Raw genomic sequence first — 15785 nt, 5'->3', positions numbered from 1 at the left:
CCGGTCGTGGCACCACTACGTCCAGTTACTCTCCCGGAAAAGCCCTGGCAGAAGCTGGCTATGGACATCGTAAGCCCGCTGAACCTGACCACCGCAGGTCCTAAGTTTGTCGTCACCCTTGTGGACTACCATTCCAAGTGGCCGGAAGTTTGTTTTGCAAGTACAGTTACGTCACAAGCGGTGATAGATTTCTTGCGAGGCGTGTTCAGTCGGGAGGGCTATCCGGAAGAACTCGTAACAGACAACGGGCCACAGTTCAAGTCGAAGCTTTTTGAAGACTTCCTGAACCAAAGAGGAATCAAGCACTGTGTCTCGTCGGTATGCTACCCACAGGCCAATGGGTTGGTCGAACGATTCAACAGGAGCCTGAAGGACTTTATTCAAGTTTCAGTTTTGGAAGGACGACCGCTTAAAGAAGCCGTCGTGGACTACTTGGGCGTATATCGGTCTACCCCACACTCAACCACAGGAGTGTCTCCTGCTCAGCTCCTCCACGGTCGCCAACCAAGGACCCGACTTGACATCATGGGCCTTCCGTCAAAGAACTTCTTCCAGGAGCCAGCCACGGCAATGGAACAGTTACGAGCTCGTGTCCAAAGCAAGCACGCTCGACGAAGGAGTATACAGATGCGAAAAGAAGTGCCAAAACTCCAAAATTCAAAGAGGGAGATTTCGTACGGGTTCGTAAACCCACAAATGGCGGTAAGGGTGAGCTATCATATTCCCGACCACTGAAAATACAAAAACAGGTGGGTCCAGGCACTTTCCGCTTGGAAGACGGACGCAGCTGGAATGCCTCCATACTGGTGGCTGTGCCTGAGGAGTGCGTCACGGAAAGAAGTAAACGGTTGCCACCCTTGCTACCCGTTCCTGGAGATCAAGAACAGTCAGCCAGGAGAACCGTCTCGGACAACCAAGGCGAATACTCCGTTGGGGAGAATCGCGAAGCTTTGGTAACACCATGTCAAGTTTCTGGAGGTGCAGACTCGGTTGACGAACATCGCCTAGCAGCTTCGGAGACGCCAATACAAATTACGATTGGACCAGATTCCATTGAAGAACAACGTCGGGAAGTTTTGACATCGCCGCTACAAGTGTCGCAAGATGAATGTCCTGTTGTTGGACTTCGACTGGAAGATTCTGCGGCGCCTACACAGGCTCAAGGAACGACGTGGTCGGACGGACCTTGCAGAGGACCGTCGACAAGAGAACGACGGCGATCGCCACGGCCAGTTTTTATTAGTAAGGATCTTACCAAGACAAGCCACGTTTTCGTAAGAGACGATACTCTTCGCCGAGGCCTTCAACCTCCTTATCATGGACCGTACTTAGTCACGAAGAAGACTCCCAAATATTTCGAAGTGTTGGTCAACGGCAAGCAACAAACCATATCGATTGACAGACTCAAGCCTGCCCACATGGAGTCCACCCAACTTTCCACAACTACTATGAGTCAGTCCCACAGCACCTTTCCGCGACGCAAGGTGCATTTCTTTCTTCCACAAACGTCCTACAGACTGAAGGGGGAGTAGTGTGGCGACCCCATATAAACCTCGGCAGCGGATGAGGAAGAAGACGCCAAGGGCGCTCGGACACTTCTGCTCGGGTGATCAGCACGGCAGCCATGTCATACTTCGACAGTCCATAGAACCAACGTGTAAATAATGTAAATAAATAGTTAGCGTATAAACCAACGCACGACTCGTTTCAATCTCCTAGATAGCGAGGCCGGAGGTTGAAACTTTCGCCGTCACCCAAACAGGCAATCGGCGAGGTACAGGCAAACGGCGAGGTACGAGGTACAAGGGCCGCGTTAGCGTTCGGTTGAGGCGCACTCGTTGTCCGATCAGTGTCCCTGCGTTTGCCTTGTGGATTTTTATCCAGCCTTGGAAAACATGGCGGCGCTCGACGCATGTAACAGACGGTGATTGGTGGGTCAGGGAATCGGACGAAGTGGCCTTATATATATATATATCTATAGGTGCCCGACGACCTCTCAGACTTCGAAAAGGAAATCGTCAAACGGTCGAAACAACTGGGTTTTGTGTCGTTGTATCGCAGTTTCGGTTGTGACACCACCGGGGCACCGTCGTCTGCTCGAAGTGATAGGCAGCACTGCACTCACGCAGGAAACCGGTTTCCCGGTACGGTAGTTCCCGCGACGCCGGCGCCCTTCTCTCCTCGCTTCGGTTCGCGGAGACACGTTTAAGAGCGGAGGCGCGAAAGAAACTCGACTCTCGGGAGCCCTCGAAATTTGACGACGTCACTCCACTGGCGAGGATCGCGCGGGAAGTTCAAATTCGGCATTTGGAAATTGTTTTTTTACTTCACAAATACTGAATTCCCAAGTTTCGAATTTTGAGGGTAATGTCCAGGCATCGTTTTCGATCGTTTAAAACAATAAAAAAATATGATTTCGATGTGTCAGTGCCCCTTTACGTAGAACACTCTTGCGTAACTTAGTACTGAACTACACTTGATAAAAATTAAATACTCTACTAAACTATGAGTGCACACTGCGGCGCAGGTTGCTATAAAAGCCACATAATTATAGGCATCTGAGCGTTGCAGACAGGTTGATGTTCATACTTGAACATCGTTGCACGTGGTAGAGCATTCTATACTCAATGCTTAAAGTCGGGCTATTTTAATTTTTTTTAACCTTATATAAGTAGTACAGTAACCTGGTCATACTGCAACCAATGTAAGGTTACTGAACGTGTTAAAATGTTCGCCAACCTAACTATGCTGCAGTGTGCTTGGTTTTATGTCTGTTGTACATTGTAAAACACATTGCGGTGCACGCGACAGTGCCATCTAAATACACTATTAACCATCTTTTTCATTGACCGTTCTTACGTTCCTAAACTTGAAATGCTTCTTGATAGCCTGCAGGAGCTCAGATTCAATGAAAAGGTAGCGTTTTGTGAGACTAATATATGTCACGACTCCTATGCAAGAGGTTCTGTGTTTCCGGAATGATTTTTTTTTTTCCTTCCAATTCGGGGCGAGTTTGTTGGGGGTTTAACTTTCTCCACAGATTCGGTGTTTCTTTTAGCTTCAATTTTCGGTGTCGGGCAAGATCGGTGTTTATCCGGGCAGATAGGTTGAAGAAAAGAGAACGCGGATGTGGAATTCTTCCTCCTTCAGGAAGCGTAGGCATGACTCGAATACTTGGAAATCGTCACGGTAGCAATGGACCTTTGCGAAATCGTCTTTCTGCGCACTGCCCTCTTTGTCTTTAGGGATGTGGAACGCCTTATGATCATCCGCTGTTGAACTGCTGTGTGGTATATCGGACGCTGCGCATTCGTCCACAGCTCAGTGACTCGGAATGTTTTGCCCAGGTGATAAGCGATGCAAAAATCTATACGTGAAGCCAACGACATATGAGGTGTTGTTCCCGAAGAACGCAGCAGCCTCACGGAGAGTTCAGTGCTGGCTGCGCCCCGGTTCAAGACTAAATATGTCTGTAATTTAAAACTTGTTCCCGTGTAGCTTGGTTATTTTTATTCAAGAACAACAACTCAAATTTGAGGGTTTTTGGCTTTCCTCGATTTTGATCAAAGTGGCTCGGGGGATCTTTTGAGGGGGTTTATTGGTGTATATCGTAAACAAGGAACCCTAGCTACGTAGTCAATACATGGGTTGCACGTGACGTCATTCAAAGAGCCCTCGGATGACCACCAGAGAAGAGGGAAAGGGGGAGCTCCCTCCTTATCAGGATCCTCTTTTCTGTTTTCCGGATTTGCACGACGTCGCTATCCTCCTCCCAGAAGATTATAGAAGGTTAACCCGTCTCTCAAAATTCTTACCAGAGCGGCTTCCCTCTCCTCCTCTTACATGGTGGTTAAAAGTATGCGATGTTACGTCAGTGAAACCAATGTATAGGGAGTTTTAGGGAACCATTTTTGCACATCCGATACGGTACGATGGACCCTTCGGTGCGAACTGCGCATGCGCTACTACAGAAGTCTCCCATATGCGCAGTTCGTACCGGAAAGCCCATTGTAGCGTATCGGATGTGTAAAAACGGTTCCCTAAAACTCCCTATTATAACAATTTACGATAAATATTGGGGGCTAATTTAAGAACGCTGTTTACAGGGGCATATGTTTGATTTTTTACTGATCACATAACGTTTCATCTCGCGCCTTGCAACTGACTCAAGTATCTTCTCTCTGTGCGCAGGATCTGTGCAGAACAGTGGAGGTAACCTGCAGATAGACACGATGGGCAGTCTGGTGCTGCTAGACTGGGACGCCAGCGTCACCTTCACTACACAGGAGCGCACATCCATCGGCTCCGCCTTCGTGCAGTATCAGTGGGAAGGGCAACGGAAGCACCAGATCACGTTCAACCACAAGCTTAAGGACCTGAGCACCGAGCACATCTTCAAGGCGACCGTAAATACCGAGATGCAAATGAGCCGGTATCCAGAGTACAACTGGCAGGTAAGGTTCTTGCGACGGGAAGTTACGGACGCCTGACGCAAATGTTGTCACTATTTTCACTGACAGCTTCAGAAACGGAGGGGGTTTCTTCGCCATGAACAACTGCAGGGTGAAGCCCTTTACAGAAGAGGATTAAGTGTTCAGCTGTCTTCTTTTCTATCCCACATGCCCTACACACAGTATCTATGTACTGACATTTTGCTCTGTACACCCTGGTTCGCAACGCCCCTGTCCTCGCCTCAAACAACAACAAGCTTCCCCTGTATCCTGTCATAGATGCCTTCCTGATCAATATCCATTTTATATGTATTTTTTATAAGCCTTCAGAGCATATTTAGTCTACATCCCCGCTCGCCATATTTCCCTCTTTGCTGTTTTAAAGTAAAAATTAAACGATTGTAGACATCATACTTACTGCATGTCGTTTATGGGAACAAAATAAAACTAGCACGCGTGATTGGGAAAGCTAAATTCAAATGTTCGGCATAAAAGTTCGGCAAATAAAATCTGACTATATTTTACCCTCTCTTCCTCCAACGCTTGCAACGACGCTGAGTGTATAAATGGGTGAATTCATAAATAAGTTGTGACGAACCTTTGTGTAATGGGCGGCATCTTGCGCCACCTAGCTAACCGCAACGTCCACAGTGTCGCATTTTGTAAATAATCGAAGTTACCGATTCGGGAGGGTAACTGCCTATGTCCACTTGATCTTCCTTTTATTTATATATTTATTTATTTCAATACCCTCAGGGCCCATAGGGCATTACAGAGGGGTGGGGCATATAAGAATTCACTCAAAAGAAAATACAAACGTAAAAGGCAGTGATTAAAACAATCAATTCGACAAAATATTAACAAAAGTGATTAGTAAGCGCTTCTTTAAATAAATCAAGTGATGGGATAGCTGCTAAAGATGCTTGAAGGTGGTTCCACTCAGAAGACGTTCTTGGTATAAAGGAGTCGTTGTATGCTGATGTCTCACAGTGAGGAATGCCGACCTTGAAACGATGATCAATGCGTGAAGAGATATATGCGGGGTTAAGGAATAACTTATCTTTTAGTGAAGCGTTGAAGTGATAAATTTTGTAGAAAAGGCACAGACGAGATATTTTTCGCTGTAAGGAAAGAAGAGGCAGGGACAATGAGGTTTTCATAGATGATACACTAGCGGTGCGATGATAGTAAGAATAGATAAAACGTACACCACGATTTTGAATAGCTTCAACGTTAGTCACAAGCGTTGTGTGACTGGGGTCCCAGATTGATGAGGCGTACTCTAATTTTGATCGAACTAGAGTTTTGTACAGAAGCAGTTTTAATGATATTGGTGCTAAAGAGAAGTTTCTTTTCAGATAGCCAAGCATAGAGTTAGCATTAGCGATAATATGATCAGTATGTAATTTCCATGAAACGTTAGAAGTAATGTGAACACCAAGATATTTGTAAGACGTCACAGATTCCAGTAGGTTGTTAGAAATTGAGTATGGTGATGGGGACGTGTTCCGACGGGAAGCCCTCATGGATTTGCATTTGTTAGTGTTAAGAGTCATTTTCCATAAGTTACACCATACGGACACAGCCCGCAGGTCACATTGAAGTAGTGCTGCGTCAGAATCGTTAGTTATTTCACGATAAATTACGCAGTCATCGGCAATTAAACTTATTGAGGATGATACACACAGTGGTAAGTCATTTATATAAATCAGGAACAAAAGAGGTCCTAAAACGGAACCTTGTGGGACACCAGAGGTAACAGGACTAAGGGAAGAATTAGTTTTATTCGCACAAACATATTGAGATCGATTAGTTAGGAAACATGTAATCCACGACAAAACACTAGGATCAATGTTAAGTTTGCTAAGTTTAAAAAGTAATAATTTATGAGAAACTTTGTCGAAATCAAGAAACACACAGTCAACCTGGGACCCGCGGTCAAGAATGGAAAGTACGTTATTAGTGAAAGACAAAAGCTGAGTCTCACAAGAGAAAGATTTGCGAAAACCATGTTGTGAGGGTGAAATTTGAATCTAAGAAATTAACTAAGTGAGAATAAATAATGTACTCTAAAAGTTTGCAGGGGGTGCTGGTTAACGAAATGGGTCTGTAATTAAGAGGACTATGTTTGTTACCTGTCTTGTGAAGTGGAACCACCTTTCCTTTTTTCCAATCATCCGGTAAGACACCAAGGTTGAGTGACTGCTCAAACATTTTTGTACGAAAAATTGACATGGTAATGTTTAGCGTTCTTTAGAAATTTAGAGGTAATGTTGTCAACACCACGCGAGGAAGAAACTTTCAAATTATCGATCAACTTTACAATCCCGTCGTAATCAAGAGCAAGCGGATCCACGGGAAAAAATGCATAATCTGGAAAAGTAGAATAATCTAAACCATCATTATCAGGAAACGCCTTGACAAAAACGTCGTTCAGAATGGATGCACATTGAGCTTTCGGAATTTCAATACCTTCAACATCAGTGAGCGATACAGCCATTCCTTTAGGCCCGTTCATAACGCTCCAAAATTGTTTAGGGCTATTAGCTAACATCGAAGGAAGGGTAACATTAAAAAAAGTCAGTTTTGCTTGCTTCATGGCTGCCTTATAAGCATTGACAACAGATTTATAAAGCTCCCAGCGCTCAGCAAGGCCAGACAACTTTGCAGCGCGGAAAAGGCGTTTTTTCTTATTAGCAAGGCGCTTAAGAGTTACATTAAACCAGGGAGACATGTGGTTAGATACGATATTCCTACACGGAATGAATAAATTAATTAGAGAATTTACTTTGTTTTTAAACATGTTCCAATTAGTCTCAATCGTGCGTTCTGACAACGCAGGCAAAAATTCGTCAAGAAAGCAAGCCAACTCTTTATTTATTGCACCGAAGTTTGTTTTGCTATAATCGAGAAAGTGTTTGGTCGATTTGTTAGCAACATGCGAGGAAGCTTGCAGGCTGAAATCCAAAATAGCATGGTCGCTAATGCCCGGTAAATAAGCTATAGAAGAAGCGAGATTAAAGTCAGTTGTAAGAATAAGGTCTAACACATTGGCCGTCGCATCAGTAATCCGAGTAGGCTCAGTGACACATTGAGAAAAAGAAAAATCAGAACAGAGACTAATAAAATCCGAGTAATCTGAAGAGCTACTAGATGCAGCGGGAAACAGTCCAGACCAGTTGATCAAGGGAACATTAAAATCACCTAGGAGCAAAAATTTGCAGGAGCGTTGGGAGGACGGTAACAAACGCACAAAATAATATTTCTATAAGCGCACTGTAGGCGTACGCAAACAAGTTCCAACGGGGAAACAATATTCACGTGATAACATTCAATGGCTTTATTAATTACGATTAAAACACCTCCCCCACGCTTATCTGTTCTCCGATAAAAATTGTAGCATTTAACGGAGTCAAAAATTTCAATATCACGGACAACACTTGAAAGCCACGTTTCTGTCAAAACAACAATATCGCTTGATGATGCATCAATAACTATTGACAGGTCATCGCGGTTACGGACTACGCTTCTTATGTTAGTAAAAATAACTGAAATCTCATTTGGCAAAGAAAGGGGACTTGGTGTGTGTTTACCGGCGTTTTTTTTTTTTTTTTAGCTCGGAGGGGACAGATTCAAACGCGCTATCTCTAGTTAGTTAGGAGGCGGCTTCATAAACTTCATTTGTTTCATGGTCGAACAAAAATTGCCTATCGCCGATATACAATTTGTCGACACGAAGTTTGTAACGACCCCCCTGGGTACGAGCAAATTCATGCAGCCGTTTTCTGGCAAGTTGAACATTTTGTGAAAAATCCTCGCTGATAGAAATACCCGTATTTTTTAGCTTGTAGCACGACCCCAGCACCGCATCCTTATGTTTAAAGAAGGAAAACTTTACAACAATAGGCCTTTTCTTGCTGGTGTCGAACTTCCCGATGCGGTGAGCCCGTTCGATTGTAGCAGGGTCAATTTGTACGTCAAGCTTATCTGAGCACACATCCAAAACCAGATTTTCCGATTGAGCCACCGTTTCCTTAGCCGAGTCATCTATGCCAAAGAAAAGCAAGTTGGGTCGACGGGAACGACACTCTGCGTCATCGGAACGACGCTTGAGAATGGCCAATTCCGAAAGTACAAACTCGAATTTCACCTCAAGTTCGTCTGTCGAGTTCATTTTCGATTTGCAGCTTGCCAGATCACTTTCAATCATTTCAACACGTGCGGTGAGAGTGGTTATCAAGTCATTTGTTCGTTTTTGTTCGTCCCTGATTTCTTTGAGCTGAACCAACACGCTTGCTTGGCCGGAATGCATTTCGCTGACAAGCGACTCTATTTTCGCTAGTGACTCGGCTTCAGGTTTAGACATGGGACCAGGGTTACGCTCTACGTCTCCACTAAGAAGTAACAAGAAGTCAAGAAACCGCTTCAGACACATCCGTGGGCACGGCAAAACAAGACAAACGTAATTACCCCTAACGGAGTACGAAAATTTTTGCCCTAACCTGCAGAGCAAACAGGAGCGGTATGTTAGGCGTCATTGTCGTAGCATTTTCGCCGTGCCCACTGGTCGAAAAAAAAAAATTGGCTTGCTCTTTATGTTTATACAGCCTTGATGGAGATGCGCCTCAACGGGTAATCGGTCTCTTAGCTGTAGATGAGAAATTTGGCCAGTGCGGTACAACCGCTAACCTGGGGTTTTTAACATGCATCACGCAGTAGTGATCACACGAACGCTTGCCGGTACGAAACTCATCCAGATCGAAACGGGCGGTGGCGGCAGGGATCGAACCCAGGAGGTTCCCAGCACAAGCTTTCGCTCCACGCTCCGAGCTGAGACGCGTTAGCCCACTCGGCCACTTCCTCCCTACTGGTCGAAAACGCCTGCGCGAAGGCTTTTGAAGGCAGTGTGCTTGATGTCGATGCTGGTGGGGCTTGCGTGTCCGGCGACACTGGCGGCAGAAATCCTGGTATCTCTCCAGCGTTGAATTCATCGCCATCGAGGGGGGCGGCCAGGGTAATCAGCGGTGCTGTGTTCGTTGTCACGGGCGTTGCGTTGGTCGCTCTCGGGTAGAACGATGGAAGGCCACTGTCACTCGCCACGAGAAGAAACTGCAGAGCAAATAGGAGCGGTATGTTAGGCGTCATTGTCGTAGCATTTTCGCCGTGCCCACCACGGCGAAAATGCTACGACAATGCCGTGTACATTGGTTGTAAATTGTCTACAGTTCACTCTATATTTTCCCACCCTGCTGGGGTCTGCAAATAACCTGCAGTATATTATAAATAAAATAAATAAATTATAAACTCCTTCGATTTAGATTCCGTTCTTCTGGGACATCTCCACTCATAAGGGATTTGCTCACTACCTCCCTTAATGATGCCTTAAATTTTTGACCTAATCTTTTTATTAAAATCATCGGAATACCATCTGGACTTGTTGATGCACCGCTAGGAAGGCTCCGCTCCGCCCTTTCTTCTTCGCCTTGTCCGATAGCTTATAGTCCGCTAATTAGACTGTCTTCCTTTTATACTCCAATACCAGCGATAAATGGTTTCTCGTTCATTTTTTCCTGCTATCACCGTTGCTATATATTGCATCGCCTCCTCCCCTTTCAGTTGTTTCCCTTGTGGTGTGGCGATGTAAAGCTGACTCATCTTTGTTTTGTTAGTAAATGAGTTGTTTCCAAAATAGTTCGCTACCTCTCTACCCTTGTTTACTTTAAACAACCATTGCGCTAAGTGTTCTTGATTGTTCCAGTGATCAAACAAACGCCTCCTTTCTAAGCCTTAGAAATACGTACCATTTTTTTTTTCACTTCACTCTGTGGCTCACCCCTACGCATGGAATTCCTATGTTCTAAAAATGCCCCTTGAAGTTTCTCTATTGCTGCCTCTACTTTGCTATCCAACCAGCTCTTGGGTTTGTGTCCTCGCTTTCCTCTTTGTTTTCTTCGCACTTTAGCTAGCTCTCGCTCAAACGCCGGTCGGATGTGGCGATCCTGGTGGTTGGTCGTAAAAGTTTCGCCAAAAAAGCACGAATGAACGCGAGTGTCGCTGCCGTCGCGGCGTCCGCAACTCCCGACTGCCAAAAGCTTCCGTGGACTGTCCAGCTGGAGAGCGACCTACAGCAGAACAGGCGTCTGCCAGATGCATTACCGCTTTTGGGACGCCGCCAGGATCGCGACCGGCGACAGCGTGACCATTCTATGACGTCAGAAGGCAAAAATCGTGGGACCCCCGTTTTGGGCGCGGTAAACACACCAGTCGGAGACGCGTTCCAGGCACCATAATTACAGGCCGACAGGACTCCCCACGCCTTAGTTTCTTAAGGTATCGGTAACTGCAGGGAATATATATACTTCCTTGAAATCTCGACGGTCTTGGTGCGGACAGGCTTTGTGTAGTTGGAACGGCTGGACGCGCCGCACCCTCGGGGTTTTCAACATTTCATTGAAAGGGGTGGCTCCCGCCATCAGTCGTCGTGGAAACTCGAGCGCAAATTGAGACAGACTTCTCTGCACTTTTTTTCAAACCCGGTATCTCGGTGCGCCAGGGGCAACCCTGTCCATTAGCATCACGCAACTGCGCAACAGCATGGACAGCGCTATGCGTATGCGTTATATCGTATGGGATGTGTTCACACCACTAGGAGGGCATAGGGAGCTGTACGCGAGGTGTCTAATGAGCATATACGGAGTGGAATGCATAAATTAGAATAAGAACACCGTCTTGACATAACATTAAAAAAATTTCATTAAACGTTTCTCCTCCCATGCGGGTGGCATCTTCAGTAAGTACAGCAGCAATGTAAGGGCCTCTCTCGACACAGTTCTAAACAGAACTGTGTCGAGATAGGCCCTTAGATGGCAGCTGTACTTATTGATGAAAATGCCTCCCACATGGGAGGCGAAACGTTTGATGAAAATTTATAATGTTATGTCAAGTCGGTGTCCTTAGTTTATGTATGACGGCTCCCGGCTTTTTGAGTATTTTTGTGGAATGTATAATTCCTAATTAAGTAATTGCCTGATGTATGCACTACCCTTGCTCCTCCTCAACTGCATGTGCTCAAATTGCAATTTTATTTACTTATTTATCAGAAAAAGGCAATGTAAGGGGGAAGGAGCAAAGCAAATTTTCGAAGCACATTTTTTAAATATTTCGGAGATTGTGTGATTTAGTGGTATTAGCTGACATACACTAAGCTCGTATTAAAAGAGCAACAACTTTATTTTATATTACAAATTAAACAAGTGCCGTTTTGGAAAGCCGTGACATAAATATAGTTATATTCTGAAGGTCATCCGCTCCTCTTCAAGGAAGGCCTCTTGACAAAGGTCTTTGAAGGGCTTTTATAAATAATTATGTGCGCGATATGTAGTTTTCTTAGAAACAACCTTTTTGTGATTGAAAACACCCTGTTTTTTGTGTGCAGAAGTTTTGCGCTGTTGACAACCACAGTTGTCGTCTACAGAGAACACTTATCTTGAAGGAATAGTTTAGTGAACGCTCGGGGCTAGGTTTTACAGTTTGAGTTATAAGGTCTTCGTGTTCACAGAAATAGTGACCTCCTTGGCCATAATGACGCACGACGTGGCCAGTGAGACGAAATAGCCACCACCAAAAGCTCTGTGTTTTCAGAGCCGCGACATTGTACAGACATAGAGCGAGATTCAGACGACAATAATTGAAATTGAATTGTGCTCATGGTATGTTCTGATTTCATGCATCGCAGATTATAGCGGACATCCAATCAGCGCCCATGGGACAGCGAGAGTACGACATCAAGTTCTGGTGGGGCGAGAACCTTCCCGAAGAGCAGCGTCGCATTCACGTTCTCACCATCTCGAAAAAGAGTGGGAAATATGGCCCGGGCTTCAAGGGAACCAACGAGGGACGGCTGAAGATCGAAGCCCCCTTTTGGAACATTGACCTCGATGGCTACTTCAACGACATGCTGGACATGGAGGGCCTTCCGAAAGCACTTTTTAGCGGTGAGCTGAAGAGCGATGGTGCAAAGGTCATCGAGTGGGAAGCAAAATACAACCACGAGTCCCGGGATCCCATGCGCCTTTCAATGAGCGCGAAGCTTGAGGGTCCGACAATTCGCTTCAACTACATGGACAGAGTAGAACAGAGAGGCGACAACGAGTACATGGGTAACATGATCATCGAGTGGGGAAACCAGGGCAAGAGGTTATCAACCGACTACTTCGTCACGATGAATATAGACCCAGACACCACGTTTTACGACGTCGACTACCGAATTTCCTACCCTGACATGAAGGTTCCGGCCCACCTTAAGAACAAGTTCAGGCTTACACGCGATGCCATGGAAGCATCTACGGAGACGGAAGTGGATGGGACCAAGTACGTCACCGTCGCCACAAAATGGAACCGAAACAAACTGGCCGAGATCAATATTGACACCCCAGTTTTCCAGACAATGATGTCCAGGAGTGTAAAGGACAAGGGTGTGACTTACGTTGCCGAGGTACGACCGCGATTCATCACTGACAAGGCATACGTCTCTTCGCTTCAAGTCAAGGGAAGTCCTCAACGCTCGATGGCCATTCAGGGAGAGTACCAGTGGGATGCGGACAGAGATACCAACCAGAGGATGAGGATTTCGTCGACTCTCATCAAGACTGCGATAGAAGGTCGCCCAACATACCAGGTCAACGGAGTGTTCGAGCACTGCACCCACCTTAAGATTGACTTCAATGGCAACTTCGCTGAGAACATGATACAGGGGCCTCACTCGATGGACTTTTCGGTTGGAGGCCACCACACTCCGACGCGGACAATGTCGATGATGTACAACCGAGGTGAGACAGATGCCAACGTCATGCTTGCTTACATCAAGGGAGGAGAAGACCAGTTGAAGATTCAGTACTCTCGGCGGGAGGATCACTCTGTTCAAGACATCGACCTGAGGATCACATCTGTTCTTATCCCAGAAATCGATGGCAAACACCTTAACATTCAAAGGATGTTCGGCCGTGACATATCCTGCAAAATTAGTTACGTTCACGCTCCGGGCAAGGTCTTCCGTATTGAGTTCTTCGATGCATCCGGAAACAGCAGAATTAACACCAACATCAAACTGCAGACGCCGTTCCCGCGCTATTCTTCGCAGGAGCTCAGAATCACTGGGGACTATTCGCCTTCAGCCGTTATTCTTGACATGCAAGTTACGTCTTCCTCTAATAAAATCTACAACTTTAAGCTCAATTGGGAGATGAAAGGTCGTGAGTCGGCTACGTTGGTGATGGACATGATGACACCACACGAAAGTGTTCGTAATGGAAGGTTACTAATGCGATATAATTCAAACCGGGAAGTGATTGAAGGCCAGCTTAAGACCGTCTACAACGACGAAACAATGTTTGACCTGAATGGAAACTTCCGTATCGTATCAAAAGAAAGCTTTGACGGCAGGCTGTCTCTAAAATCGGCTGCCACCGTAGACTTGGAAATCATTATTCGCGGCCAATCGACCTCTCCAGCGAGCTCCACGTACACAGTAAATGTTATCGAAGGCGGAAGCAACGCACTAACTGCTGCGCTAACATTGGATAACCAAAAGCAGCATTTCACGGGAAAGCTGGAGGTTTCTGGTGCAACCATCGCTACCAGGTTTATCCAAGTTGAGCGAAAGATTCCCCAGGATAATCACAGGGTTTACTCGCTGCGAACCGGACCAGAGACTCCGTTGAATCTTGTGCTTGACACAAAGCTGATTGACGGTGTACGCACGACGGCGATGAGGTACGAGCCCACTAACAACCCTCAAGATTGGGCTTCGATTATGTTCGAGAACAACGAGGACTGGAACAACATGAACAAGAAGCTTACAATCGTCATCGAGCCCAAGGCTAATGTCAAGATGAACATTGACTACATCTACCAAAAATCTGACAGTTTGCTCAAGAGCAAGCTGGTATGGTCTCTGCATGAGAACAAGCTTGGGTACGAATTTAAGTCACGTACAGAGGGAGACTCATCATCGAGCACCTTGATGAAGATGCTTTACTTTAAGCGTGAAATCGACATTCATCACGACTACATCAAAACTCCGGATTCAATGGAAGTCACCTTGAAGATCTTGCTGAACGCCGTGATGATGCCGGACCGAATGCTTATGCTTTCTTACAAAGGGCACAAGATTCCAAAGGGTTGGCAGGTCATCACGGCTATGAGCCACCCGACATTCTTGAACGTGAGTAGTTCACTTCTACGTTTCCATTCTATCCATCATGCTCCGAATACTCCTCAGACGGGCATGGTTTAACAAGTTACTTTACGCACATTGACAGGAGATACTTCTCAAGGGTACAATCGAGACAGACATTACCGAACAGATCCCATTGAAAGTGATGGCTGAAATTCAACCAGGAGACCCAGCCAATAAGATTCACTTCAGCATGGTTCAAAAGATTGACGACCAAATTGCAACGAACAGGTCCATCCATATTCATTTTCATCATGAAGGTGAGTAAATATCCCGCTGGCAAAATGATGCGTAGATTTTTGTTACTAACACGAGGTAGGCCATCAGGGCCTGCGCGTGTGGTGGTGCGAGGGTGTATGTTATTCTTCGTTTAACGGTAAGTACAATCGTAGCCGATACTTCGAGTGGACAACGCCAATAAAGCAGTTCTAAAAACGCAAGATAATTACGTTCGTAATTGTGATATGCTCGTGCTATCATCGACAAGACAGATCAAACGAATTGAATGCGCTGTGACCTTGCGTGTTTAGTAAACATGCTCTTTCAGTGAAAACAGCTGAAAACAGTGAAAACAAACTGCCAGTCAAGACAAACGTCAAGGATTGCAAACAAAACAAAACAAAAAGACATGAATTAGCTAAATAATTAAATAAAACTTGCTCATTTTTATTACCGAAAATAAACATATGATTTCAATGAGAAACTTGCTAAGCATCATCGAAAACCAGGCGCAGCATTTTAGGACCTTCCCAAAGCACGCCAAATTTGTACGCGTTTCTAGGCTTTGGTTTTCCACTGGAGCGCATCTTTGCGCTCACCGGTGGTCGAGACGTGCAACACATGGGTGCCGTACTTCTCTCCATCCTACGGCCCCTGTCTTATATCGCTCTAAAAGAAGTCGCTTTAGCGCGCTTTTTGATGATGCTTAGAAAGTTCCTCCCGTTGGAAGCATAACAATATATTTATTTTCCCGAATTAAAAAAAGTTAATTTGTAAACTGTAGCTAATTTTTTTAACTAATTAGTATATATATTTTTAAATCCTTGACATCCGTTGTGTCTGGCACTTTGTTCCCGGAAAGAGTTAATTTTCTTCTCAAT

The 15785-nt window shown here is 45.4% G+C and overlaps 1 protein-coding gene across 1 annotated transcript in view; it reads left to right on the top strand.

Annotated features, from left to right (window-relative positions):
• LOC8028815 overlaps positions 1–15785 on the top strand; it is an 89138-nt gene that overhangs the window by 45990 nt on the left and 27363 nt on the right. The window contains exons 20-22 of the mRNA XM_040214155.3: positions 4192–4454; positions 12187–14673; positions 14771–14945. Of these exons, the coding sequence (XP_040070089.2) occupies positions 4192–4454; positions 12187–14673; positions 14771–14945 (2925 nt within the window). The remainder of the gene's footprint in view (positions 1–4191; positions 4455–12186; positions 14674–14770; positions 14946–15785) is intronic.

Source organism: Ixodes scapularis, unplaced genomic scaffold, assembly GCF_016920785.2.
Source record: "Ixodes scapularis isolate PalLabHiFi unplaced genomic scaffold, ASM1692078v2 PGA_scaffold12__126_contigs__length_90152505, whole genome shotgun sequence".
Lineage (NCBI taxonomy): Eukaryota > Metazoa > Arthropoda > Arachnida > Ixodida > Ixodidae > Ixodes > Ixodes scapularis.
Note: the sequence above shows the minus strand (reverse complement) of the source record. Positions and strands in the feature narration are given on the sequence as shown.